The sequence below is a fragment of the Aspergillus brasiliensis genome (genome assembly GCF_001889945.1).
Source record: "Aspergillus brasiliensis CBS 101740 unplaced genomic scaffold ASPBRscaffold_1, whole genome shotgun sequence".
Classification (NCBI taxonomy): Eukaryota; Fungi; Ascomycota; class Eurotiomycetes; order Eurotiales; family Aspergillaceae; genus Aspergillus; species Aspergillus brasiliensis.
In genome coordinates, this window is record NW_027137442.1 from 2,557,004 (window position 1) to 2,582,423 (window position 25,420).

The window sequence follows — 25,420 nt, forward strand, 5'->3', positions numbered from 1 at the left end:
TGGATGGCTTTCAACCATCAGCAGCCACCGGGAGCGGCCTCCGCTGCAGTCCGGGCTGGGGGTTAAAGGCAACGTTAGTCAGGAGGTTGGCATCAGAATATGACGTGCCGTGACCTTCGGTGAGCCATGGTACTGTATTACATTTGAATATATAGGCATAAGTCAGGATTAAGTTGTCGCAAGCCGGCAAGAAGAGACGTAATTAACTAGTTAGAGCAACCGTCGCGAAGCTGCGGAAAGTTTCATTGGTGAGACGACACGTGGGTCAGTCCCTCAGGACCAACTTACATACAGTGTCCGTAGTAGTATACTACCTACTCCTCAAGTAGCAGTTATTCGGTTAGTAGTAGTAGTAGTACATTGCGTCAACCATTGAATTCCAAGTAGTACTGCGTAGTATTTAAGGACTACCAGTAGGATGGAGAGTCGTACTATCAGCCAGTGCTGGTGGACCGACATCGCAGTTGCCGTTTCGGGAACGGCAAGTTACCTGCATCACGGCCGCTATTTTTAATTGCCGACCAACGGCTGGCCCGCAAAGTTTGCCTATTCCGGAAACCAGCTTGTTGGGCGGAAGTCCCCGTTTCATCCCTTGGAGCCGAGCGTCCTTCGGTGGAGTGGCTATACTGTGGTAGTGGCTGGTTGGATGGATATCGCCAAAGCATAGCATGCTCAATATGATTGTGTTGAACCTTTAAGTGGACAATAACAGCTAGGCTTATAGTATGCAAACGCCATCTCCATCCCCCCATTAACTTAACATTATAATACTCCTTGTCCGGCCATCACTAGCCACGTCTATTCCAACCCTTCCCAACTAAATGTTCACAGCCGCTCGGGCAATTTCGAGAATACATACCCAAAAATGTCTCGGCTCTTGTACAAATTCTCCACCCGCAACCGTTCGTTGTACAAGTGGGCGTTATCACTGGCCTGTCCACACGGCAGGTTCGCCGCCGGCGCAGAGAACTCTTTCTCCAAGAACCGTATCGTCGGGATTGATCCACCCTCACGGATGTAGATCGGTCGCACGCTGGACTCAGACCGTCCTCCCGCGGCCGCGTTGGACGTCTTCTCCCCAATAGCCTCGGAGGCTGATGGGCCGGCAGGTTCATCGGCGACAGATACCCCCGACTTGCTGGCCAGCGTCGAGGATGTTGGCACTGTCGTACTCAATGATGATCGTTGACGCGCCGCCTTCTCCGCTGAGGACGTCGTTGTCGACATGATGATCCGGTCAATGTGAGAGGCCAGACTATCGTCGGAGTCCTTGCGTTGAAGCCCAGGCCGCTCCTTTGGCAGCTTCGGAGTGGTTGTCGACTCAGAGACCTCCCGTTGAATGGGAGGATATGTGTATCTTTGGGGCTTGTTTGTCGGTGACCAGGCAGCGGTAATAGCCTCAGCTAGAGTCTCGAAGATTTCATTGTCTGGATCGCCCAGCCAAGGATCCGATTTGCCCGTGATCTCGACGGTTAGATCATTCTGTGATTCCAATCGATCGAATTGCTCTTGTACAAACAAAGTTAAATTTGTGGCAACCTCGTCCGCCTCCTGGTTCGGCACCAGGCGAATGGAAAGGCTGGCCTTGGCTTTGCGGGAAATTGTCGTGGTCGCGCTCTTGCTGCTTCCAGGCACCTCGACTGCGTGGATTGTGAGCGATGGCTCCCTCCAGCGATGCATGAGCGACTTGATAAGCGCATCACTATCCGCGATTTCAGGGTGATGGGGCAAAAGAACGTCAGAGATCGCGGCATAGCGTTGTTTTTCCGCGTCGGTGAGCGGGAGGACCGGCTCTTGGAAACCAGGGAGGTTAATACGGCCCTTGCGACCGACCAAAGTGCCCAGAAGCATGGTAAGGTCTTTCAATGGCTCGTCGAGCAGTGCGCTTCCATCGATACCACTGTGAAGATCGGGATGATCGCTTGTCACAATGAGATTGGCATGAACAACGCCACGCAGGCCATAAGTCAGGCATGGGTTGTGGTCATCCAGCCAGTAACTGTTGGCTAGCAGAATCCAATCCACCGGTCCGATTTGTGACTTGTGTGTACGAACCGTCTCGTGGAAGTTCTGCGATCCAGACTCTTCCTCGCCTTCGATGAGAAAGACGACATTGCAACGAAGCTCTTTCTTCCGCGCAAGGTCAGCCGCAGCATACAGGGCCGCCAAGATAGGCCCTTTGTTATCCGTAACGCCACGTCCGTACAAGAAGCCATCGATGGAAGTCAGTTGATATGGATCAGTGTTCCACTTATCCCGGTTGGCATCCGCTCCAACGACATCGTAATGTCCATAGAACAGAATCGTCTTGTCGACCTTATTCGGGGCTGTGGCGTTGAACCGCGCATGCACAATGGGATTCGTATCCGCCCCGGTAGTCAGCAGGTTGGTTTTAGCACCGAGGTAGATGCAGTGTCGGCGCAGGAATGCAGCACCCTGGTTGCATTCACCAGCAAATTTCGGACTCGAAGAGACCGTCTTGTATGCGACAAACTTTGCCAGGCAATTGACCATCTCATCTGTGCAATAAATCATTAGTAAGCAAAATCTATCGTAGTCACTCATGATCATACCGTTGTTGATGCGAGGCTGCTCAGGTTGCGTGCGAGACACATCCGTTAGATCCCATATGCCGACAGTGTTATCGTTTCCTCCACTGGCGTAGATAAAGCGATCTTTGAAGCGACCGGCTGAGGAAGCCAGCATGGTACCTCCGTGAGCCACCCAACTGCCAATTTCCTCGAATCGCGAATTGAACTTCTACAAAACGATGAGCATCGTATATTCCGACATCAGGGCTCAGGGCTCCTACCTTAATGACACCATTGGAATCTCCACATACTGCGACTCCGTGGATGATATCGACTGCCCATAGGTCACCCGTATGCATCGAAATCCTCTTCACAAGTTGATGAGAGTCCAGATTCCAGATATTCAAGGCACCCCCCGCCAAGCCACAGTAGAGAAACGAGCCCTCGACAGCGATTGAGAGCACCGGGTCACCGTTCTGGAGCTTCGCAATCTGAGAAGGAACTGCATTGTCCTTGGCTTCGTCCAGGCGCCACAGTTTCACTACTCCGTCGCCCGCACCGGTCAGAAGCACCTCTTCAGTGGGTGCTTGTTCAATAAGCCCTCTCACCAATAGCATGGTGTATATATAGCCATGGTGGGAGAATAGGCGGTGATGGTCACGCTTGAAGGTGAGAACTTGTCCACCCGGGTGTACGCCATCTGCACCCGGGTCTGACCTGGGAGCACGCGAACCGTCGGGACCTTTGGAATCAAAGAATCGATGGGTCCGCCGGGATAGTTGAGCGGCTGAGCGTTGCGTCGAAGCCGCATCCGTTTGTGATATATCACACCACTGTTATTGTCAGTAGGGAGCAAAACGATCAATATGAGGATCAATGCTTACCTGAATGCTGGTATTCTGACCACCACAGTAGATGGTCTTCAAACTAGACGAATAGGCCACAGCAAATATGTCACCAACATCATGGTGGGAATGTATTGAGTAAAGGCGGTCGAAGGTCCTCGTGGACCAAACCTGCGGCGTGTCAACACTGCAGACGCATGAATAGGCAGGCGGAAGTGGCTTACATTGACGACCGAATCACCCCCACTGGAGAACAGAAGTTCCCCATCCTCGGAAAGGAATAGATCCAACACGCTCTCTTGGTGGGCATGCACCGAGAGGACGAGGTCGTACGTTTCCAAGGACCATGCCTATGATGAGTCAGTGGGTGGATTCCTGCGATGCCAAGGTACCACGTACGACAATGTCTCCTCCCTGAAGCCCGGCAAAGACGCATTCATTGTCCAAAACCAGGGCTAGGACGGATCGACTGGCTTGGACACGGTGACCGATGCCACACTCCGCCGGCAATGCCGCGTGAGCTGAGTCATGAGCGAGATGAGCTGTGACGGAGCGAGGATCGGACTCCCAAACCTTGGTTTGGTCATCGGTATCTGATGTGCTATCAGATTCTACATGTACTGTATGTTCCATTGCTCCCGCAACGGAGCCGAAGATCTCAGCAATGCTTTTCTCTTTCAATTGAATTGACAGCTCAGTGGTTCGATTCACGTGATGTGCTGTGATGCGAGATTGTGAGGCTTGAATTGATGGGGCAGGTGGATAAACAAGCGAAGTATGGGGGAGAACAGCAAAGATTGCAGAACAGGGCTAACTAGCATCAATCAGGATGGGAGAAGGAGGAGTGAAGCTGAAGGAAGCAGCACGACGTCGATAGAGGTGAAACAACTCAAATGCTTCACCTCCAGAGATGTCGTGATCGACCCGGTGAAGGTTGTCCAGGTGGACCAATCACCGGCCAAGCAAACTGCTGGCCCCAGCCAGTGGGGCTTCCCCCAACTGTGGCGGTGCAAAGTGTATCGGAACAGAACATCCACCTGTCCAAACTCTTTTTCCGACACTCACCTGGCTCTGGTAGTGGTTCATAGTTGGGATGTTTCCAGCAACATCTGTCCCTGTAATCAATGAGCGATGGGATCATCCCCCAGGCTTACTTGGCATTTGAATTCTGGTTATTTTTGGCCCCCATCAGGGATGCAAGAGTTTGGGTATGAGGGCAAATTGAATCACTAACCTAGGTTCTAAAAGCAGACTTGCTATCAGGATCTTAGTATCGCACTGCGACATGATTCATGTATATGCATTTGATGAGCTGAAGTTGGCTTTATTGGTGAAGTCATCTGCGGGTTCTGATGAAGGAAGTGGCATTTATAGGGGTTTGTCTGAATTAAGGGGTAAAGGTGTGACCACTGCACAGATTGCGACGGACGGAATAGATACATACTAATAACGTGGGAGGTCGGGATTTGATAACGCATCCTGACGCACCGTCTCGGTTTAACCAGCGCGCTGACTATCAACGACTGGTGTCAGGAGGAGATAAAGAATCGGCTGTGGGAGCCCGTTGGTTTGGTCGCTATATTTTCAAGAAGTTCAGCTCTTGACAAGGGTTACGCAAAATCGGTTTCTCGTTCTACTGATTTGTGTGGACAGGAAAGAGAAGCGGGAAGCCGCTGGAAAGAAGCAAATCGATCTTCATCTATGTGAATATAAGATAGTGTGTGGCGATGGCCCAAAATTCAGCCAGCCAGCTAGTGGTGTGTGAGAAATGCGACCACACCAGATACTACTCAATAAGCAGCAGCAGCCGTAGTAATGACCATTTTGTGGTTGTTGCCTATAGGTAGTAGTAGGAGGGAGCGTATGGTAAATAATGAAAGTCTACATTGTATATTAGTAGTATCAACATAACTGTGTTTACTTACCGGAAAATCCGTGGACATTCCTCAGTGGGTAATGCACCAGCCACAGTGGCGGTGGCATACTCCGCCAATCACAAGCAACAACATCACCGCCATTCCTGCCGTCCTCAGGCACCTGCCGGTCTTTTTCCCTGAGTCACCAGGCACCCCCCCTCTTCCCTCCACCCACAATCTGGGACCTCCCAAATTAGGCAGTCGAGGTGTTAGCGATAGTTCCACTCCGGAGTAGATACGGAGTACCTCCCCTGTCCCTCAGTCATGCTTCGCTCGAATTTTCTTAGGAAATGCGGCGATGATCCATGCTCTTTTCCCTCCCTTTAAGGCTGAGGGGTCTTCAGGCATCCGACTGGGACCTTGTGCTACCGTCTCCTGCATCCTTCGTCAGGTACACCCCAAGGCACCTCCCAAGAAGTCGTTCAGACTTTCTGACCTCCCACGTCAGTACCCAAGCGCCTCCCCCGCCAATGGAGCGTCCCCTCTGTTGGATCGTGCGGTGACAGCAACACAGTCCCCACGGATCCGTGCAGCCATTCAGATCTAACAGATCCATCTTTTTGGCGCATTTTGTTGCCTTGTTCCCAGCTTCATCGACACCCAACCGGTTTGCATTGGCAAGGCGGATACTTCCCCCCTGTTCGTTGCTTTATGCCCATCTTAGGCGCCGGAGCCGGTCCTGCTTCCTTTTAGAACCCCCCAGCCCCCTCATATTCTCTCCCTTGTACCTTCTCTGTATTCTATTTCGCTGCCCTTGACCTGTCAGCGTGGAAAACTCCTCTGTGGCGTGGTCATTCGCCTGCATGCTAGCTACTAGTTGCTGTTGGTTGCATCTTACCGGACCTTTCCGCACCTTATCGTGATCCTCATTATATAACTCCGAAAAACCACCACAGCTGAACTGTGAACCTTGTCACCAGGCACCTGCTTTTAAATTCGCCATCAGCGCAGTTATATACCTGCGATACCCGTTTCCCTGCATCCTCAGTGATTTGTGTCGTCATAAAGGCCTGGACCACGATCTCTAGTCTCGAAAAACTTTGAGATCGGGCCAAACTCCACCGGGACTTGACTAGTGTCGATATTATTCCATTTTTATACACTTTCGCCTGGTTGCGCTACACCGCTGGTCTTACACTCGGGATTTTGTGGAACGCCAACCCATCATTTTTATCGATGCTTGATCCTATTTGAATGTCTACTGGGCAACATCTCACAAGCAAGAAAAGGGTGAATTGTCATCGTTCACTCTAGTCAAGTGACAGAGAGATAAGCACAATTATCTACACAGCGCTATCATGGCTCCTCTGGGCGAAACGATCGCTGTGATTGACAAGTCTGGTAAGGTAGTAAGCACGGTATGTATACGATCATACTTCTTGAAACAGTGACCCGCGATACTGACATATGATGGATCATAGAGCAAACACCTGTTCGGCGTATTCAGTCAAGCCAAGAATGCCTACCGCGAGCGCAAAGCTCAATTCCAGTCCGAACGGAACGCCAAGATCGCCGAGAAGGAGGCACTGAGGGCTCTTGAGAACTACCATATCGATGATGCGCCTTCAGTCGCATCCTCTCGGAGAAGCCGTTCTCGATACCACTCAGGCCGCAGCCACTACGCTCGGGAACCTTCGGTCTATGAAGAGGATGTGCAATGGCAGGACCCTTATGCAGATCCATACGGTGGTCGACCGGGCGAAATGGTCCGCCGTCATACCCACGACGTCGCCATGCGTGGACCAGAGCGACCAACAACCAGCCGCTCCAAGTCCGATGCTCATGTCGACATGGACCTGGCATACGGTGACTTCCACCCTTCAGCTCTAGAGAAAGTGCCGCCACCCCCTGAGCCACAAAACCAGCTTCAAAGAATCGAGAACCCGGAACTGAATACTCTCGTCGATCGGGCGCAGTGGCTCCTAGAGGAAGCTGACTGCATGCAACATACCGCGACCGCCACTATCGCCCATCTCCAGAAAAATCCAGATGCCATGGCTGCTGTAGCACTCACCTTGGCCGAGATCAGCAACATAGCCACAAAGATGGCGCCGTCCGCACTCTCGACCCTTAAGGCTGCGGCCCCTACCGTCTTCGCCCTGCTTGCAAGTCCACAGTTCTTGATCGCAGCAGGTGTTGGTATCGGCGTCACGATTGTCATGTTCGGTGGCTATAAGATCGTCAAGCAGATCCAGAACGCCACCAATGCTACCCCCAACAGCCCCATGAGGGCAGCCGCGGCTCCAGAAGAAGAAGACCCCGGCATGGATGACATGATGGAGTTCAACACAGAATGTCTAAGTAGTGTCGAGATGTGGCGGCGCGGCGTAGCAGATGCCGAGGCCGGCAGCGTTGGTACCTCCGTCGATGGAGAGTTTATCACACCTAAAGCAGCAGCAATGTCGGGCATTGATGTGACTACGGCACGAATGTCACGGGACCCGCGATTCAAGTTCGACGACGATGATCAGTCGATGGCATCGTCCCGCAGATCTCGTCGGTCGCGCAGCCATCGAGAAGGCTCTCACGCCCACCACCGACCAGAGTCACACGTCAGCTCGAGGGCACCTTCTAAAGTTTTCTCCAAAGCGCCATCGAAAGCACCGTCGAGGGCGCCCTCATATGCACCTTCCCGGGCCGAATCCCGGTACTCGGACATGGAGCCGAAGCCAAAGGAGAAGAAGAAGCGATCCAGCCGTTTGCGTTTGATGTTCACTGCTTGATTTCCTACGCCTCTATATTTCCTTAACGACAGATCGACACTTGACGACATGTATATAATATTGTATATTCCGGTTTCGGATTACATTACGACAGGATGTATATTTGCTTGGCGCGATTAGAATTAGCGAAATTTCTTCATTCTTTGACCTAGTACGATCGGTGGAGATTTGTGTCTTTCTCCTGACTATCATTTGACATGATACTGTTGCACATTTGGCGTTTGATACCACTCCTTATGAATGTAGAATGCCTCTGATATTCATTTGCTTTCATTTTTTCTTCAAGCTGCATATACTCGGATTGTGAGGATCTACCATGGGGCACTTTATATAGTAAAAAAGTTTGTGTTGAAAATGAAGGTTCGTATATCATATACTGAGTCTGTTGCTCCAAAGACACAGTGCCTGACTAAGCTGATGCTTCAGTCTCTAATCATCAACATCCACCGCTCACAGAGCTTGCCTATCCCAGATCATCAATTGGACACAACGAACGGCCAACATTAGTTACTAGTAGGCTTCCTGTGAACGACAAAGACCGAATAGACTGAGTCTCCAGTCTCCTTCTATAATATATTTCATGATACATGACTTCGTCAGAGGTAATGCTAGGCATGACTTCCTATCCCCTCAGATCATTACTAGTATATACTTCTTGATTTTAGTAGTCATACTAGTACTATTGGTAAACATACACACTCGATGCAATGCATGATAATAGTCCTGATCCTTATAGTACTACTAGTAGTTACCCATTTCATGAAGCTATAATACTACTACAATAAGTTATTCTTGGTTGATATTTTAACAAGTACCACTATCCTACCCCCCCGCCCCGCCCCAATCACAATGATCTAGATTCTAACCATGGTGGCGTGATTGGTACTAGTAGATGTAGGAGCAGTAGGAGCAGTAGCAGTAATGTTCTTCACATCATCATCATCATCATCATGAAATGACCCATGAATGGTTGTTCGTTTCTAGCCAACCATTCCCCAACACGGGTAATGTCTACAATGCTACCTACCGAGTGTCTCCATCCCGGTATGATGTACCGTCTCAAAATCGGTTGTGCTTCGAGGAGAGAAGCTAGTTGGAAAACCTCGGCATGAAACCCCGAAATTTCTCACTATGGTTAGATAGATAGATAGATAGATATGAACTACTGGTAGTTAGTTGGTAGTTAGTAGTCACTCCCAACGGGGGGATGGAAACATCATATTGCTAACGTGGCTCCAGCCAGACCTCAACTTTGGGGCCAGATACGAGGTACATCTCTCTTCTGAGGACTTGGCACGTCTAGAGGTGGGTCCAGGGTTTATGAACTAATTTTTAGATGATACTAACTAACTAAATAGTAGTCTACTGTCTAACGCAATAGTCTAGTGACAGGATTACTAGTGCATGGTGGGGCCATGTTGTCTTGGAAGTAGTCCTTCGGCTGTCCCTGTTGCCGGTATACTACCTTTTACTTTTGTGTTTCTTCAGGGTCCGTTTGGGTACTACTAGTTGGAAGATAGACGATAATTGTCATGTTAGGATTGGTCATACGGTATCTGCTCCGCACTTATCATTGTTGACATGTTGTGGGTACTTGGTCTAGAGGGGTGCCGTGGCTATGAGGTGAGGTTGTGGTGTTAGTGCACTGTATATCTCCGTAACATAGGTATTCACTCTGTCGAGTGGTGGTGGCTATTTGTGTACTTCTAGTAAGAATATAGTAGAGCGTTTCCTCCAGTCGGGTTACAATAGTCTGGGTTGCTGCATTGCGGCATTTTCCAGCATCTTACAGTATGTTGGATTGGACGGGTGGAGTGTATCAGTCGTCGAAGAAGGCAATAGCCGATTGGAAAGCACCGGCCATGATACGATCCATAGTGAAGTTCAGGATTTCATTGACATGAAAATATATTACTTTCTGAAGACAAACGGTGATTTGACAATGGTTCTGTACTATCATCCATGTCGGCAAAGGATTGGACAGTCGAGGCCGAAGCTGCGACGTAGGGGGGTCTGACCAGTGAAAGAAAGGCACTATATTGCCTCTGAAGGCGGGAAGAGGATCTTATCGTCAATGAATTTATAGCCACTCATCAGCAATAACAATTCCACCTTACCTGCTCCCAGGATAGGGAGGTGAGTAGTATAGAATCTGTGTCTGTCTAAGAGGTTGGGGAAGGGGGGCTGGTGAACCTATAGTATGAGCTATGCAGTAAGCGAGGTTCCTGCTCGCTCATGCAAGGACTGTGAATTGCTTCGTTCCCATAGATGATCGCCCTTCAGTTGGCGGCTGATTATCTACCAAGTCATGCCGAGTTGATGAGCACAAAGCAATGTGCAGGAGATTATTCTGGAAGAGGCATCAACAGTATCATGATTGGTGGATCGGTGACTATAGACTTTGGGCGGAACAGTCAAGCACGTTCACGCGGCTGTTGTTCTTTCCGCAGCTTGCCGACTGACGCCCTGGCACTGGACGGCAGGGATAGACCTAGTTCTGGACGCAGGTACTGCAAGGTCGTCTATGGTGAGTAGGTTTTTACCCACCTAATATCAGAAAGGATGGAGTAGGAAGTTGACCCAGTTTATCGCCCCCAGAGATTCGTTATCATTGTTGAGTCGGAACCCCAACAGGAGATGTTTATGGTCAACGGTCCGATATCGGTCAGCTCTTCGGGGCCTTTGAGAGAGCATCTGCAGCGAACGCAGAACACAAATTCCAGGTTACACAATCCTCGTATCCGTTGAAGGCATCTCATCACACTGCCTCATGTAGTAGGCTTCGAGAACGATAGTGCATAGCTAGAAGGTGCCGGACATGCGTGGGTTGCGTATGGTATGCACTAGGCAGCTTATCACCTGGCAGTGAGTTTCGGCTTCGGCTGACAAGAGATGCATTTCAGCTCGGCAACCATTTCGTAAGACTGGAGAAGGGCAGCACGAGAGGTGAGGGTCAAGGATGCTGATGATCCTGCCGTTCAACCGACATTGAGGTAGATAGTAGGAGTATCAGACCTGTGGATGATTGTCGTCTCGAACAAAGGCATTATTGAAGGACAATCGGCAATGGGATGGCCAGCCGTTTGCCGCGAGAGGAGCAAGAAGCGAAGACGGAAAGTGTGGAGAAAAAGGCGGCGTGGATAAGCAATTTTGGAGACCGGCAAATGGAGGCGGGCGAACAGCCGGCTTTGCACTGTTTGCACCCGCGAACCACGTCCCGTGATTGGCTCCCCAGAGAAAAACCGTTCGGCCATTCGCCCGTTTCCTGCCTCAGCGGCCTTCCCTGGCCTGCCTTGCAGCTCTCGCTCCTCTCACCACTCGAGTCAAAGGACTGACTAACTTTGGTCCTACTAGCCTACCGTAACGTACACAATGCAGCGGACTAATTTGACATCATGCATCCTTAGTATCAGGTGGAGACTCGCGTCCATCACTTCCGGGGTCAATCTGACCCTCGCGGACGGTTGGCCTGCTTCTCCTCCCATAGCCATCCCAGGGCCCAATAATGGTCCAATGATGCACATCTGGTCTGACCTATACTCACCGGGGTTGTGGAGGGCTGGTCTGGTCTTGCTTCGCTCGGTGGAGAAGCGATCTGGGGGGTTCGCGTCCTGCCGTCATTTCCGGCTGGAGGGAGTAAGGACAACCGAAGTCTGAGCCTCGCTCTGGAAATCTTTATCAAGAGCGTGTTTGCCCATCTTGAATTTCTCTGTTGTTGTTCTTCTTGTTGTCAGTCTTATCAAGTCATCAGTGTTTTTTCAATGAACTCCCGTTCCTGAGTGGCAAACCCTCATCCACGGATTTTGTAACGGCCCAAATTTGCCCTTAGCCTAGGACCTCCGATTTTTTCGCCGGATTTTTAAACCCTCTATTTTTTAACTCCGGTCTTCGTTTCCGCTCCTCTATCATCTGGGATTTTTTTTATTGTAATCCAATTCCTTTACCAGAACCCTCGGGCTCCTTCACGAATATGGAACAAGCAAAGACTCCTCTGCAGGTGGTTGTGGTTGGGTAAGTTCAATTCACCCCTCATTTGAGTCACGATGTTTGTTGCTGACATTTCTGCATAGTGCCGGTAGGACATCTGTCTCATTGACTTGATGGCGAAAGAAGCATGTAACTAATGACATCAGGCATTGGCGGCATGGCCGCGGCCTTGACCCTGGGTTTGCGAGGACATCATGTTACCATCCTCGAGTCCGCTCCCAAGGTGCGCATATCACTCCTTTTCATGATATATATTGCTGACTGACCTCTCTTAGCTCATGGAAGTTGGTGCTGGTATTCAAGTTTCTCCAAACATGCTGACGCTGTTTGACCGTAAGCACCCCTGATTGCTTCTGCTACTCAAACCCATCTGATGATATGACTCAGGGTGGGGCGTCTCTCCGTTGATCCACGCCCAAGATGTTGCCCTTGAGCACATCCATGTAAGACGCTGGGAGGATGGCAGCATGCTCGGCACCTTGCCAGTGAACAAGACCTACGGCCAGCAAACTGTCATTCACCGTGCAGACCTCCACAACGCCCTCATTGAAAAGGCGCTGGCGCTGTCGAATGTGGAGCTGCGTGTGAACTCAACGGTCACTGGAGTCCAATTCGACGATGCCGCGGTGCAATTGGCCAACGGCACCATTGTCAAAGGAGATATCGTGATCGCAGCTGACGGTATCAAGTCTGCCCTTCGTGATCAGTTGCTGGAAGAAGCATCTGTTGCCGTTCCTACGGGCGATGCAGCCTATCGGATCATGCTGCCCCGTAGTGCTCTAGAGAATGATCCTGAACTGAAGGCACTGGTTGATGAGCCACAAGCCACTCGGTGGCTCGGACCTGGCCGTCATATCATCGCTTACCCAGTGCGCAACCACGAATTGTACAACGTCGTTCTGCTTCATCCAGACCGCCATGGTGTTGAGGAGTCGTGGACTACCAGGGGTTCCAAGCAGGCCATGGTCGACAACTACAAGGGTTGGGACCGGCGTGTGACGAAGCTTATCGACTTGGTACCGGACGACGAAGTCCTGGAATGGAAGCTTTGCCTTCACGCCCCGCTGGAGACCTGGATCAGGGGTTCCGTGGCTCTGATTGGTGACGCCTGCCACCCAATGCTGTAAGCATCCTTTATATCGTGATTCCGTGACTTGCACTAATACCTTCTAGGCCGTATGTTGCTCAAGGTGCCGCCCAGGCCGTCGAGGACGCTGCTGCCCTTGGTGTCCTGCTCTCCACCATCTCTTCCCGGGATGAGATCCCTCTTGCCCTCAAGGCGTATGAGAACTCCCGCAAACCCCGCGCGGACACCGTCCAGCAGTCTGGATCGGAAAACCGCATCACGCTCCACTTGCCCGATGGTCCCGAGCAACGTGCGCGTGACGAGCAGTTCCGCACTTCGCTTAAGAGCGGCTCGAACCCCGACCGGTGGACTGATCTGGAAACTCAGAAGTTCCTCTGGGGATGGGATGCTGAGAAGGCGGCTCTGGACGCATGGAAGGGTAAGCTGCCATTCTTTATTTCCACAGCCTCCTACACATGGCACGATATGCTAACAGACCCAGAACTCCGTGGCAACCACGTCTCCGAACTGCGGCACCATTTGTAATCCGTGGTATGCAACAACATATCACATGCACACAAAACAAACACGTTCCTTCTTTCAACATGATTGGGATTTGATTAAACACTGCTTTCAGCCCTGGCGTTCTCATCAACGTTACGATTAGCGATTGTCATATACTTTTATGAATAAGTGTACATACATACCAAAAGGCATATAGAATGCACATATGAACCTTGATACCTGTTTGGTTTTGTTTTTCTTGATGGTTGATCTCACGGATTGACGAACGATGTAAACAGTGCTGCTGTGCGGTTGCTAACTCGTACTTGCTCATGATAGTTTAAATTGACGTAGGAAGACAGGAAGCGCAACTGATAGCGCAGAGCTGCTTAAATAGTTGCCTCTTGATGGAGAAAGAATGTTACACGGGACAAAGACACAGAAGAGTGGAAGAGGGAACGGTTGAATTTCTTGCGGAGAAGAAACGAAACGTGACCGGGGAGCATCCGGACAGGGATAGCCTGGGTAAATCACAGCGAATGACTAGGGACTCGTTACACACGGAAATAGGAGCTCACTCAAGTACAGTATAGAAATTAACAGTCCTAGGATGTACATGACCTAATTACAAATATATTTATCTATCATTTACCAAATTCTCTTGGCCACCATCTCGTAACGTTGGACATGATCCATGTTCAGGTCCTCCTTGGTATTCTTGTCTTTCTCTTCCTTGGCCTTCAGCCGGCGCAGTCCTTCAGGGTCGTCTGCATAGATCCATCGTCGATGATCATCGTTGACCTCAACTACGCCCCATCCGCCAAACCGTCGGCCGCCCTCGACCGCAAATGCTCGTCCCCGGGGTGCTGTCCCGTTTGACTCATCAGCAGGTGCTGCAGATGGGGCATTGGCTTGATTGGATGACTCGCGCAGCTTCATTGCCTTGTACCGAGATCGTGCGTACGCTAGCAAGACCATGCCCAGCAGAAGCTTCAGGATCAGGAGGACCACGAAGCCCGTCAAGATAAGAACTATGGTGAAGATGTATACGGATTGCGCCGGTGATGGCATGGTATTGGCCAGAAGTTGGCGGAAGAAGGCCCCCGCATATGCGGTTGACGTCGGGATGAAGTTTCGCAGCGTCAATGGAGGTGGTGAGGGCATCGGAGCCGGCACGTACTGGCTGTGGATGGCGGATAGAGTGGTGGCCTCTACTGCCGTGGAAGACGGCTGGTGAGGAAGCAAGGCTGTAATAAACATCTGATAGGTTTGGACGGAGACTCGGAAGAAGAGGCAGGATAGTGGGATCACCGGCAGCCCTAAGCGACGGGTCAGGTTCTGGTCTGCAAAGGCGTTGGTATAGTAGTCTTTCGCCAGAATATCCAAGAACCGTCCGTAGATGGCTGGCCGTGTGTTGTTGAATTTGCCAATGTAGGCATGTTTTAGCCAATCCACTAGCATTTCCGACCCTAAAACAACAAGGAACGGCCCTAAAACCTGTGCGAGCGTCGGCAAATACGTGTTCACCTGACTGAAGGACGCAATGATCGATGATGGCACAATGGTAAAGGCCTGTGGCAGGATGGAAGAGGCGGTCCGGGGAGGAGTCGATAGAGGCGTGCTGTTGGTCCCAGTGGACGTGTATCCTCCAAGGCTGAAGCTCAAGCTACCAAGGATGTTGAATGCACCCGTCTCGACAAGGTTTCGCGACGCGATGATGGTAAGCATCAACCAGAGCTGGAACCGCTCAACCACGTCTGCGCAGAGGAGCTGAAACAGGTTTTCTTTCTCGAATTTCTTGAACACTGTGGATTTGATCTCCACAAACTGATTTGAGAGCAGCAGGGTAATAAGCGCGTTCGAATACGAATTTACTGCAACGTTCAAGGTCATCACCTGGTAAAACAGGGCTGTTGCGTGGATGACTGTGTATGCCAATGCCAGCAAAAACAGTCCAAATGGCCGGAAAACCTTGCTGCGCCCGTCCGGGCGACGCTCGAGAGCTTCCCGTGAAAAGAGACACTCAAGCACGTCTTGTCCAATGGCAGCGAATAACCGATCGCTGACCTCTAGCACATTATAGATCACGTAGAGTTTGATGGCAGCCTGTCCTCGGATCCAGTGGTACATTCGACTTGCATCAAAGCGCATCAACACGCAGCAGGTTGCTATGATGAGAAGGCCTTTCAGGATGTCAGCCTTGTCATCTGGCATCAAAGCCGACGGAATGCTCTTCTGCCGCCGGTGCTTATGGTGGCGCTTGCGCGGTTCTGTGACCCGATTGCGAGACTCTCGTTCCACTGAACCATTCTCCTGCTTTTCGGAAGCGGACCGTCCGGGGTCCGCGCTCTTCATCGACTCATCTGTCGACGACATTCGGAGTCGCCTCCGCCACACTCGTCCCACGCCTTTGAAAATGAACCCCATAACATAACGAAACTCAACGCCAAGATTGACAACCCATGACTCCAAAAGAATGTACAATGCTTTGACAAAACGAAGAGGAAGAATGGTAAATGTATGCAACCAAGAATCAAGACACGCTAGTGTACCGAACCAGAGGACTCGTTCCAATGCGGGAGGCAGCATCAAGAAGTTCATTAGACGTTCAAGCTTGACCCGAGACGATTCATATGGGAAATCGCTCATTGCAGAGCGATGGATGTATAGCGGAGACGGTCGGCCTGAGGCCAGTTCTAATTGTAGGTATGTAGGAACAGACAACGGAGGGAGAGGAATGGTTGGAGGCATAGGGGACGGTAGGGCAGGCTCAGTGCCAGTAATGTGTGGCGACGGGGTGAGGTGCTTTCCATCTGACTCTCGGCTGAGAGAGGCGCGCTCCTGCTTCCCCCGTGATGTCCAAGTCTGTGTCAGTCGTTCACTAGTCGTCGGCATGGTTTGCCGTCGCGAGTTAGGTGTAGAAACAGCTCGAGAGCCTTGTGGCCGACTCCGAACAGCTTGCTTGGCTGCCGTTGCGGCAGAGACGTCGATGGCTAGATCCTTGTTGGGGCGAAGTTTAGGGACGTTGTCGCCGGTTACTCTCTGCTCGTTCGGTAGAAGAGTTGCAGATTGGTCGGGCTGCGACGGGGAGATCGCTGCATGCATGCCATCTGACACTGCGCGTCGACCGCGGTCTGACTCCGAGGGTGCTGCACGATAAGGAATAGACTGAGGGGATGATGTGAGTTCCTGCATCCTGGCCTGAGATAGCTTCACGACCCGCTCCTGCTCCTTATCTTGGTTCCTGACAGGTGATGTGTTCCGCGACCACTGCTGGAAGACGGAAGCCACGTCGGGACCCTCGAAAACATCCACTAAGGAGGTTCTTGGTGTCGTACGATGATCTGCAGTGTCTGATTCCTCTATCGAGTGTTCGAAGATCATCCCTAGGGCCTGGTCTGACGGAAGCGCAGGCTGACCGCTTTTCTGGTCGCCGTTCACCGTGGGTTGGCTGGGGAACCTATTTAGGTCGTGGTCGCTGACAAGCGCACCGAACCGGTGTACGACCTCCTCCTTATTGCTCCGCTCCTGAGTACTCATAGTATCCATTGTTGCGGATCCTCCATAATGTATATTCCGACTTAATGTACCGTTGGCACGATCGTCCGCCTTGTCAGCGCCACGCGATTCGACCAGTCGCCTTTGTTGAGACCCTTCAACATCTAAGCTATGAGTCTCATGATCCATGGCGCTCTGATGTTCTCTCTGCCGAGGAGATACTGGCATTTCCTGTCCACACGGTGCGGCCACATGGGCGGTAGTGTCTGATGCTCGCTGGTTGGGATGGTCGGGTAGTTCATCCATAATCGAAATCAATGACTGATGACCATTCTATAGCAGCACAGATTGGGTATATACACCGATGTCATATCCGAAAGAGCCTCGAGGGATTCGTCGGCGGGGTTGGGGGAAAGGCGAGGCCACGGTGGTAGGGGTGGATGATAGTGCCGAGCTAGCTGACTGCGCAATGCGACCAGCGGACCGAAGACTAAGGGGGGTTCGGAATCATGCTGTGAGGTAAATTGCAGATTGACAAGTTTGCAATCAGAAAGCCATCCCGTAGATAGAATTGCAGATACTGAAAGGAGTGCTTCGAAGCGACGAAGTTGCTTATTGTGAAAACCAGAATGAGACCCTGGAGGCTTTGCCTGCGATCCCCGGAACCCCAAGGCGGTCAGCAGCCTGTCATCCCCATCCTTCTTTCGGCCTTCGGATTTAATCCTCGTAAGGCCGAGGTGGATGAAATAGCAAAATATCATGTCATTAATCTAGCAGGGCTATCCATGTTAGAATTCTAACTACAGGTGTGACACTGGGACTTTATTTCTTCCTTTATTCCTCAAAGCTTCATCTTCAAACGGAATACTCTTCGGCCTAGCAGGCAGATCGAGCATATTCAAAGACACAGCTGGGATAAACGTCTCCGTCCATCGCTTCCACAATGCTCCTGGCATCAGGCTTGCATACTTAGTAAGCATGAATTTTTTCAGCTCTGGGGTCTCCATCGCATCCAACTGCTGCCGTTTATGAGTTGTTTCGATGATATCAAAGGTGCGCGGCTCGCGAATCTCCTGCACTCGCTCGAACATCGACTTGACCTCTGACTGGGAGAGCGGGCCTGAGCCCGAAGCCGGCGATAACGCTGCCATCAAGCCATTCACCACAGCCGCGGCGCTCTCTAAAGCCTGATTACCCCCTTGCGCGGTAATAGGGAGGACCTGTATCGACACAACCCACTGATTAGTCACAGTATGACGCTGACAACAGGGGGTTTAGTCTCCTCACCTTGTGGCAAGCGTCTCCAATGGTTATAATCCTTCCCAGATGCCATTTCTTGTAGACAAATTCTGGCATGGGCGTATATATTGTGCTCAACTGACGCTCGCACAGATCAGACAGGCGGACATTGGGCGTGACGTGGTCATCCCAATGCTCCTGAAGCTTGCTCTTCTTATCTTCTTCAGTGAATCGGGGGATGTCAGCGCCATAGTATGTCTGCTTCATCTTCATCATAAGGAACCAATATATACGGTCAGCAGGACCCGCGCCTAGAACATATGAGAACTGTTCATTCATCACAAATTCGAGGGAGCGACTAGGGAAGCCTGGGACGGGATCAGACATTCCAAAGATACAACTGTAACTTGCAGCGACCTCTGCATTGAAGCATGACACGTTGGTTAGATTTCATCAGACCTAATTCATGGGGCATTGCAAGGGGCGTTCAACTAACTGTCTTCCTCCGCATAATCTTCGCTGAGCCCTAGGTCTTTGGCGTATCTAGCGATTTCTTGCCTAAGCTTGGAATGGGTGCCATCTGTTCCAACAACAATATCGGCAGAGTATGTTGACCCATCCGTTGTGCGGACGTCGACGCCAGTGTCGGTATGCGTAACACTGTCCACACGCTTGTTGGGCAAAATCTTAGATTTGTCCGCAATGTTGTTGTACAAAACCTCTAGAAGAGACTTCCTGTCCATCCATACATAAGTGTACCCATACCTGTCATATCGGTAAGTCACCTCATTCAAGAATCAACGGAGCAAGTAAGCGGACACACCTCTCAATACTCATCTGGGCCAATCCTTCGTCCTGCCCCCAAAGCGGCTCTCCGTCAGGTTTCCGCACGTGAACCTGGTCAGCGCCCGCCGAACATTTCTGTAAATCCTCATAACACCCCAATTGTTCAATAATGCGAAGGCCATTAGGAGCTAAGGCAATGCCAGCTCCAACGGTAGCCACAACTTTTGGGTATGCTTCTAGAAGCAGATAGTCAATGCCATGCTTCTCCAGCATAAGTGCCAGAGAAAGTCCGGCAACGCCGCCTCCTGCGACAATAACCTTGCAAGGTCTGAGAGCCATTGACTATTCACTACTTCGTAGGTAAGAAACAGGTGTATGTAGCTGGATGTTCGTAATAATGACCAAGGAAGAGACCCAAAAGTAGCGAACCGTGGTTGGCTTTATAATTCGTTGTCGCTCACAAGTACCCTCGTCGAAGTACACACCCGCACGCAGTAATAGGTAGGCTCGGCTAGGTCTCGTGGCGAAGCCGTTACGCGTGGTAGCTCTTGGTAACCATTTAGTCTAGTGCTTACATGCGGTCGCCTAATGCAAATGCCAAGTGGGCTAATGCGAACATTTATAGGCAGTGACTTCCCGAGGGTTGTAACAAAGAAAAAGTCGGTGGTTCTCACGGTAAGGCCCTCACTACTTAGTTACGTTACCTTCTACTACTCATGATGGGAACACACATTCATTCGTTGTAGAGATATCTGCCAAGGCGGCATATACAGCTGGGGAAGTTTAATTCCAACAATAGACAGGCTGGACGCCTCAACCCCACTGCGGAAAACGTCTCGCTACATCCCTCGGTGCCAAGATAACCTTGTCTGTCTACTGAATACTAGCCACCAAAAGAAAAAGACTCATCTTATTAAGGGTGCTAGGAATTGTATTGCAAATAAAAATTCAATGCTTTCGCAACTCATCACTTCCCATAACCCTCCCTGTTCTAAGATGCATGTTGGTAGCTATTTCCCATCATCTCCGGTATCCTTGCCTGCGTCTCCAACTCCGACACCGGCGCTTGTTCCATCTTCTGCGGAACATAAGTGTTCTGTACAAACCCTTGGTTCATATTAAAACCCTTGTACGCATGATCAGCAGCCGTGGTCGCTGCCATTCTCCTGCTTCTCTCCCAGAGCGCCCACACGGCAGCCGACACGGCCAGCACTCCCAGGGGTACTCCCACGCCAGCTCCCACAGCCGTCGCATTCGAGCTACAGTGCTTCTCACTGTTCGAACAGGTTGTCGAGGTCGCTAGCACGGTCTCGGTGGAAACAGTGCCTGTTGAAGTGGAACTGGCATTACTAACTTCCGTGACATTCTCCAGCGCGGCCCGCCCGAGGATCATCTCCCCATTGTTTAAAGTAAACGCCGTATCGCCATCCACGCACTCCGAAGACCCGTTGTTCTTGACCTGGAAGCCGCAGCAGTATTCTGCATTACCGGAGCTGTCGGTTCCGATACCGATGATGGGTGCGCCGCCGCTGGGGTTCTTATTTACTGTGGGATACGCATGTAAGTTGGGCACACGGTGGTAGGCAGAAGGTGGTGGAGAAAAAGGAAGCGCGAAGACTCACCACATTGCGTCGGACAACCACTACCCCAATTTTCGTCTGTACAGGAGCCCCGGAAAAAGACATATGGCTGGGCCCCGACTCCAATGCAGTAGCCATTGGACATGCAGATCGCATTGGAGTCGCAGCAATAGGTCGTGTCAGCGGAGGTGCAGGGGACGTTATTGGTGGCGATGGATTTGTCGGGGTGGTAGCATGTGCGGGCGGAGGAGAGCGAGATGAAAAGGGTGAGGGTGAGGGCAAAGATCAACATGGTTTTCATGATCAGATTCCGAGGGCAGTTTTATCGTAGGATGGTCGTACGGTATGTTGTTTTGTGTGATATTTCTGGCATCTTGGGCAGGAGAGTGCGCGACGCTGGATTCAAGCGGTTGGGTGTGTTGATAAATAAGTTGCAGAAACCTGCCTTGATTGTTGAGGGATTGAATTAGGCTTAGGGATATTCTTCGTATTGCTTGGCTAGTCTGTTAGACAAGCGGGCTAAGAGGGCTCTATACTAGATTTCGTTGTCCCGCTGGACTAGTAGCGGCTTAGAGAGGGTAAACCGAGAGTGCGCACCAGCAGCGCTAGTAAATCCTTGAATTGCAGAACAAATCGCTCGCACCCTGCAAAGTGACATACTCCATCGAGCATTGGAAGTTGCCTGAGTTTCTCGATAGTAGATGCTTCTATGAACATTCCAGCGTTGCGTCCAGAATCCGATAACAAGGCTTGAGCCAACCTCAGAGCTAGAAGCTCACTCTATTCGAAACTTCAGTGGTTATCGCCAATAAGGTCGGATGACACAAATCCTTCAACAACTTTCGCAGTGTTAGCGCGGCCTCGGCCCAAGAGTGGGGGCCACGAAGAGTCATGGTGCGGGCTGCAGTGGCCACAGTCACATATCAAGGCTTCATGGGTCCACGCTGCGGTGTATGAAGGATCGCCCTTGGTGCGTTTTCCATATCCGCACACACTGTTGCTTTGGAAATTCTTGTTTCGGTAACTCTGACGATATATTCTATTGCCTGAGGATGCCGTTGGAAGGACAATAAAATCATTTCATGCGAGTATAGAGCGAGCGAAATGGTTGGTCGCACCTGAAGCACTTGATTCAAGGTGGTAGTCCCGGAAAAGGTGGTCTCCAGGGGAAGACTCCGTAGATCGCTTGTTGCCAATCAGGTGATCCAGCCACAAGCCCAACTATGGAGTAGGATGGCCTCACTTCCCCTTTTCTGCTTGTTGACCTTACTGTCTCCAGTCGGCCGCTGCGATCGAAGCCAGGCACGATATCTGTTTTGCGACTTCAGAATATGTCCGAACGTTGAGAGCCAGTCTTCCAACGTCGTTGCATTTTTCATACCATATTAGTGGAAATATTTGCGCCCGTTAATGATGCACGATCGATATATGGTGTAAATCATGGCCACCGTGTACCACTCCCTTGGGTTCATAATGTTGCACAATAACATCTCACTATTGATCTGAGGTTGCACAAGTGATTCAACGGGGTCCAAAGATGGGGGCTCCTGCTTTTATATTATTGCCTATAACCTTCTGATGAAAAGAGATTGATAATGAACAGAGAGGGCTGATCACCAAGCCCTGAGAAAGGAAAAGGAGGAAGCCTGATTCAGATTATTGACGTAGGCCTTCAATAATGATCATACTGCGTTAAGGAGACGATAAGGCTGATACCTATGTGGACAGTGAATGCTGACAGGTCTGCTGCAGGTCGTTTCGACAAATATGGCAGATTCCGATGACTGCTCATGCTTCCCCCAGAAGTGGAGCGTGCTGATGACAGTTAACGGCTGCCAATGCTGAAGGAAATGTTCGAATCGTACGAGGCGAAAGATGGCTGTGATCCATGGGCGGTGACTACTTGGTTAATGAGGACAGTGAGCTGCAACGCTGAGCCCTTAAGACATGAACGCTGGATACATGTAATGGGACTCCAATATTGAGGATTAAGGAGACGGGGGGATCGGAGAATTACTCCGTTGTAGGCCATCGATTCGAATGGCGCTAACGCGCTTGGTGATAGCAAAAGGAACACATAGGTCGCCTATCCCGCCGAACAATGCCACATTGTCCTATAATCAGAGCCACACCGCGGAGGAATCCAGAAAATTCCTTATCTATTATTTACAGCTGAAGATCCCAAGATTGAGTCTAACTGCATGAAAGTGGAGTGGTTCGGCAATATGAGGATGCATCGCATCTGGGAGTTGATACATCCGATCCGCGCGGTGCCTGGTAAACCTTATCAGCCACGCGAGATGGTGCTGTGCCACGGAATCAATTGACTTCGTTACTGCCGACTGTGAACCCGGTTTTCGGCATCCTTTGAAGCAAGGGCTGCAGTGCACAGACAGAGCTGCAACTACCGCACCCCGTTAGCCTGTCAGTCTATCACTTGGCAGGGGGCTTAACGGTGTCTCAAGTGACTGATACATGTCGAATCCGAGTCCAGAGGGTACCCCTCTTGGTTGCCTTGGAGTCCCTGCCTTCTCTCTTAGAGGGCGAACAGACGTATGGAGCAAACACCCCTTCGGGATCTTCAGTAACCCTGGATTCGGTATCTGCGAAAATGGACATACAGGGTTACCTAGTCTCCTCCCCGAAACCCTGGCTGGCCTGTCATTGGCTCTGCCCTGGAACACGATGTGATGTATAGACACCGAATGTGCAGCCCCATGCAGATCAGGATACATCCAACGTCCCTAGAGAACCAGCCCTTCTCCCTACCCAAAAATAGTCCTGTCAGAAAGTATTTATGAGTTCGTTGGTCTGCAGTTTGGGTCCGATTCCAAATACCTACAGCCACGAACTCTCAATCACCTGCAGCCAGTCTACCCGAACCATACTCTATCCTTGTCAGTGCCCATAATGTCGCTAGAACAAGTGTCAGGTGGAGGCACCGAGGGTGACTTTCAGCACCCAAACGAGAATCTACGTCGGTCGACCATTATCGCACTTTATTTTGCCTTTATCATGTCCACGGTTGCCGTGGCCCTACGCCTTCTCGCGAGAAAGATCACTGGATCAAGATTGTACTTGGATGACTATCTTATGATAATAGCTTTGGTACAGTTATCACTTGCATCGTTCCCGAAACTTACTCTAACTTGTTACTTCAAGCTCTTCAAATATGGCTGTTCGATCGGTGTCACAATCCGTAAGTTGTCTTTACCCAACACTACCCACGATTTATCTAACTGTTACAGTTTTATGGAACGGCCTCGGATGTCACATCACCATGATCCCACCAAAGAACCTGACGGTTTATTTCAAAGTTCGTGTCTCCTTCGATTTATCCCACGATAAATTACTGACCACAAACAGATCGGCTGGTCCAATTCCTTCGTTTACACCCTCTGTGTCATGTTCATCAAATTGTCTATCCTGGCGGTCTACAAGCGGCTTTTCGCTGCTAGGAGCATGAAGATTGCATCCAATATTGTTGGCGTAATTGTTATTCTCTGGGCCGTGAGCATCAGCATTGCTGGGGTTCTCAACTGTGTCCCTGTTCAAAAATTCTGGGATCGTCCAGTCCCGGGCCACTGCGTTAACACTGTGGGCTACTACTACGGCCAGCAAATCCCCAACATTCTCACAGATGTGGTTCTTCTCATCATGCCGCTGAAGAGCGTCTGGGAACTACCCATTTCCAAGACGCAACGGTTGTTGCTGTCTGGGGTGTTTCTAGTGGGAATACTGTATGGCCCCTATGCCAAAAGACAAAAAGAATGTGTCTCGTACTGACCTTATTTAGGACCCTGATCTTCGACTGCTTGCGTTTGGTCGCCATGATTGAGCTGACGCAAGCCGGTCCAGATATCACCTGTGAGTACCTATTTGTCCCTCTAACTACAAAGCATAGCGCTAACAAATTCTTCCTAGACAACCAAGTCCCCGTCGTCGTGTGGACATGCATGGAGGCAGCGGTAGGAATCACAGCGGCATGCATGTCTCATATCCGACCACTTTTCAACCTCAAGCTCTGGTCTCGAATTCGCTACTCCGGTCAGGAACCTGGAAAGGGCTCAACCAACTCGTCGGAGGAGGGCTTCTCGACAGATCGGACCCTCTTTGATCCCTGCGGAACCCAGACGACTATCTCCGGTGGCCACGATGCCCATGCTGAGCATGAGAAGCCTTGAGGAGATTCTACTTCGGTTATCGGGAAGTATCATCAAGCTTGAGACTTATCGTCACTCGTGGAGGTTTATTTTCTGGTCATCTAATGGCTCTAATTTTCTACGCATCCTTTTCTGCATGTCTATGTTACGATTGAGGAATTTTTTAATATTCGTCAGATGTATATATTTACCGAATTGTTATTGGTCAATTCTACGCTCATCTTCACTTACCACTAGGAAGTTATTAGTTTCATATCTCATCAGCTAGTCCCTTCAAGCTGAAGGAATAATCGCTCATAACATTAGGTAACCCCGGCTCCAGTAAATTGTCTTTCATGGTCGATCTCGAAGAATTGCAAGTCCACGACTTTGCTCGTATTCACTCCTGCCTCTTCCCCTTTCCCCAATGTTTCAAATCCCTCCCTTACTTGCAAATGATCCTAGACTTGAAGATCCCCCGCTTTGATTCCACCCGCATCACCCCCTAGCATGACCCATCCCCCCTCCGACATACACCACACACCACCAGCCATCCTATCCCCCAATCACCCTAGCTAGGCCACCATCACCCCTTTGACAACC

At 50.6% G+C, this 25,420-nt stretch overlaps 8 protein-coding genes across 8 annotated transcripts; 4 read left to right on the forward strand and 4 right to left on the reverse strand.

Annotated features, from left to right (window-relative positions):
• Positions 1–825: 825 nt before the first annotated feature.
• ASPBRDRAFT_190979 (glutamine amidotransferase subunit DUG2) lies at positions 826–4,009 on the reverse strand (the record flags this gene model as incomplete). The annotated part of the gene is made up of 6 exons (XM_067620312.1): positions 826–2,519; positions 2,574–2,760; positions 2,813–3,364; positions 3,416–3,547; positions 3,601–3,726; positions 3,776–4,009. The coding sequence occupies 6 exons, from the start codon at positions 4,007–4,009 to the stop codon at positions 826–828; spliced, it is 2,925 nt and encodes a 974-aa protein (XP_067484942.1).
• A 451-nt stretch (positions 4,010–4,460) lies between these two features.
• On the forward strand, positions 4,461–4,832 carry ASPBRDRAFT_36937 (uncharacterized protein). The gene has a single exon (XM_067623611.1). The coding sequence runs from the start codon at positions 4,662–4,664 to the stop codon at positions 4,821–4,823; it is 162 nt and encodes a 53-aa protein (XP_067484943.1). The 5' UTR covers positions 4,461–4,661; the 3' UTR covers positions 4,824–4,832.
• Positions 4,833–6,590: 1,758 nt separating this feature from the next.
• On the forward strand, positions 6,591–8,015 carry ASPBRDRAFT_190980 (uncharacterized protein; the record flags this gene model as incomplete). Its single annotated transcript, XM_067620313.1, has 2 exons — positions 6,591–6,650; positions 6,714–8,015. 2 exons carry the CDS (start codon positions 6,591–6,593, stop codon positions 8,013–8,015), a joined length of 1,362 nt encoding a protein of 453 aa, XP_067484944.1.
• A 3,915-nt stretch (positions 8,016–11,930) lies between these two features.
• ASPBRDRAFT_166785 (putative salicylate hydroxylase) lies at positions 11,931–13,820 on the forward strand. Its single transcript, XM_067619593.1, has 6 exons — positions 11,931–12,026; positions 12,144–12,225; positions 12,278–12,335; positions 12,390–13,125; positions 13,176–13,507; positions 13,571–13,820. Exons 1-6 carry the CDS (start codon positions 11,986–11,988, stop codon positions 13,612–13,614), a joined length of 1,293 nt encoding a protein of 430 aa, XP_067484945.1. The 5' UTR covers positions 11,931–11,985; the 3' UTR covers positions 13,615–13,820.
• Positions 13,821–14,142: 322 nt separating this feature from the next.
• On the reverse strand, positions 14,143–17,682 carry ASPBRDRAFT_36942 (TAPT1 family protein). The gene has a single exon (XM_067623612.1). It carries the CDS (start codon positions 17,374–17,376, stop codon positions 14,221–14,223), a length of 3,156 nt encoding a protein of 1,051 aa, XP_067484946.1. The 5' UTR covers positions 17,377–17,682; the 3' UTR covers positions 14,143–14,220.
• Positions 17,683–17,831: 149 nt separating this feature from the next.
• ASPBRDRAFT_36943 (FAD-dependent oxidoreductase) lies at positions 17,832–19,591 on the reverse strand. The gene is made up of 4 exons (XM_067623613.1): positions 19,133–19,591; positions 18,806–19,074; positions 18,358–18,728; positions 17,832–18,290 (listed from the first exon to the last, which is right to left on the reverse strand). Exons 1-4 carry the CDS (start codon positions 19,432–19,434, stop codon positions 17,871–17,873), a joined length of 1,362 nt encoding a protein of 453 aa, XP_067484947.1. The 5' UTR covers positions 19,435–19,591; the 3' UTR covers positions 17,832–17,870.
• A 495-nt stretch (positions 19,592–20,086) lies between these two features.
• Positions 20,087–20,967, reverse strand: ASPBRDRAFT_50547 (uncharacterized protein; the record flags this gene model as incomplete). Its single annotated transcript, XM_067626563.1, has 2 exons — positions 20,087–20,640; positions 20,718–20,967. The coding sequence occupies 2 exons, from the start codon at positions 20,965–20,967 to the stop codon at positions 20,087–20,089; spliced, it is 804 nt and encodes a 267-aa protein (XP_067484948.1).
• A 2,618-nt stretch (positions 20,968–23,585) lies between these two features.
• Positions 23,586–24,859, forward strand: ASPBRDRAFT_114733 (putative integral membrane protein Pth11-like; the record flags this gene model as incomplete). Its single annotated transcript, XM_067616843.1, has 6 exons — positions 23,586–23,783; positions 23,838–23,874; positions 23,924–23,991; positions 24,042–24,415; positions 24,472–24,542; positions 24,600–24,859. The coding sequence occupies 6 exons, from the start codon at positions 23,586–23,588 to the stop codon at positions 24,857–24,859; spliced, it is 1,008 nt and encodes a 335-aa protein (XP_067484949.1).
• Between the last annotated feature and the right edge of the window lie 561 nt (positions 24,860–25,420).

Bases quoted from the DNA above. Each gene is read 5' to 3' on its own strand.
- ASPBRDRAFT_36937 (XM_067623611.1), top strand. From the start codon at position 4,662: ATGATTCATGTATATGCATTTGATGAGCTGAAGTTGGCTTTATTGGTG.
- ASPBRDRAFT_166785 (XM_067619593.1), top strand. From the start codon at position 11,986: ATGGAACAAGCAAAGACTCCTCTGCAGGTGGTTGTGGTTGG. The intron at 12,226-12,277 runs GTGCGCATATCA...GACCTCTCTTAG, and splicing joins TCCTCGAGTCCGCTCCCAAG to CTCATGGAAGTTGGTGCTGG. The intron at 13,126-13,175 runs GTAAGCATCCTT...AATACCTTCTAG, and splicing joins GACGCCTGCCACCCAATGCT to GCCGTATGTTGCTCAAGGTG.
- ASPBRDRAFT_36942 (XM_067623612.1), bottom strand. From the start codon at position 17,376: ATGGATGAACTACCCGACCATCCCAACCAGCGAGCATCAGACACTACC.
- ASPBRDRAFT_36943 (XM_067623613.1), bottom strand. From the start codon at position 19,434: ATGGCTCTCAGACCTTGCAAGGTTATTGTCGCAGGAGGCGGCGTTGCC. The intron at 19,075-19,132 runs GTGTGTCCGCTT...CCGATATGACAG, and splicing joins GCCCAGATGAGTATTGAGAG to GTATGGGTACACTTATGTAT. The intron at 18,291-18,357 runs GTGAGGAGACTA...GTGTCGATACAG, and splicing joins TTGGAGACGCTTGCCACAAG to GTCCTCCCTATTACCGCGCA.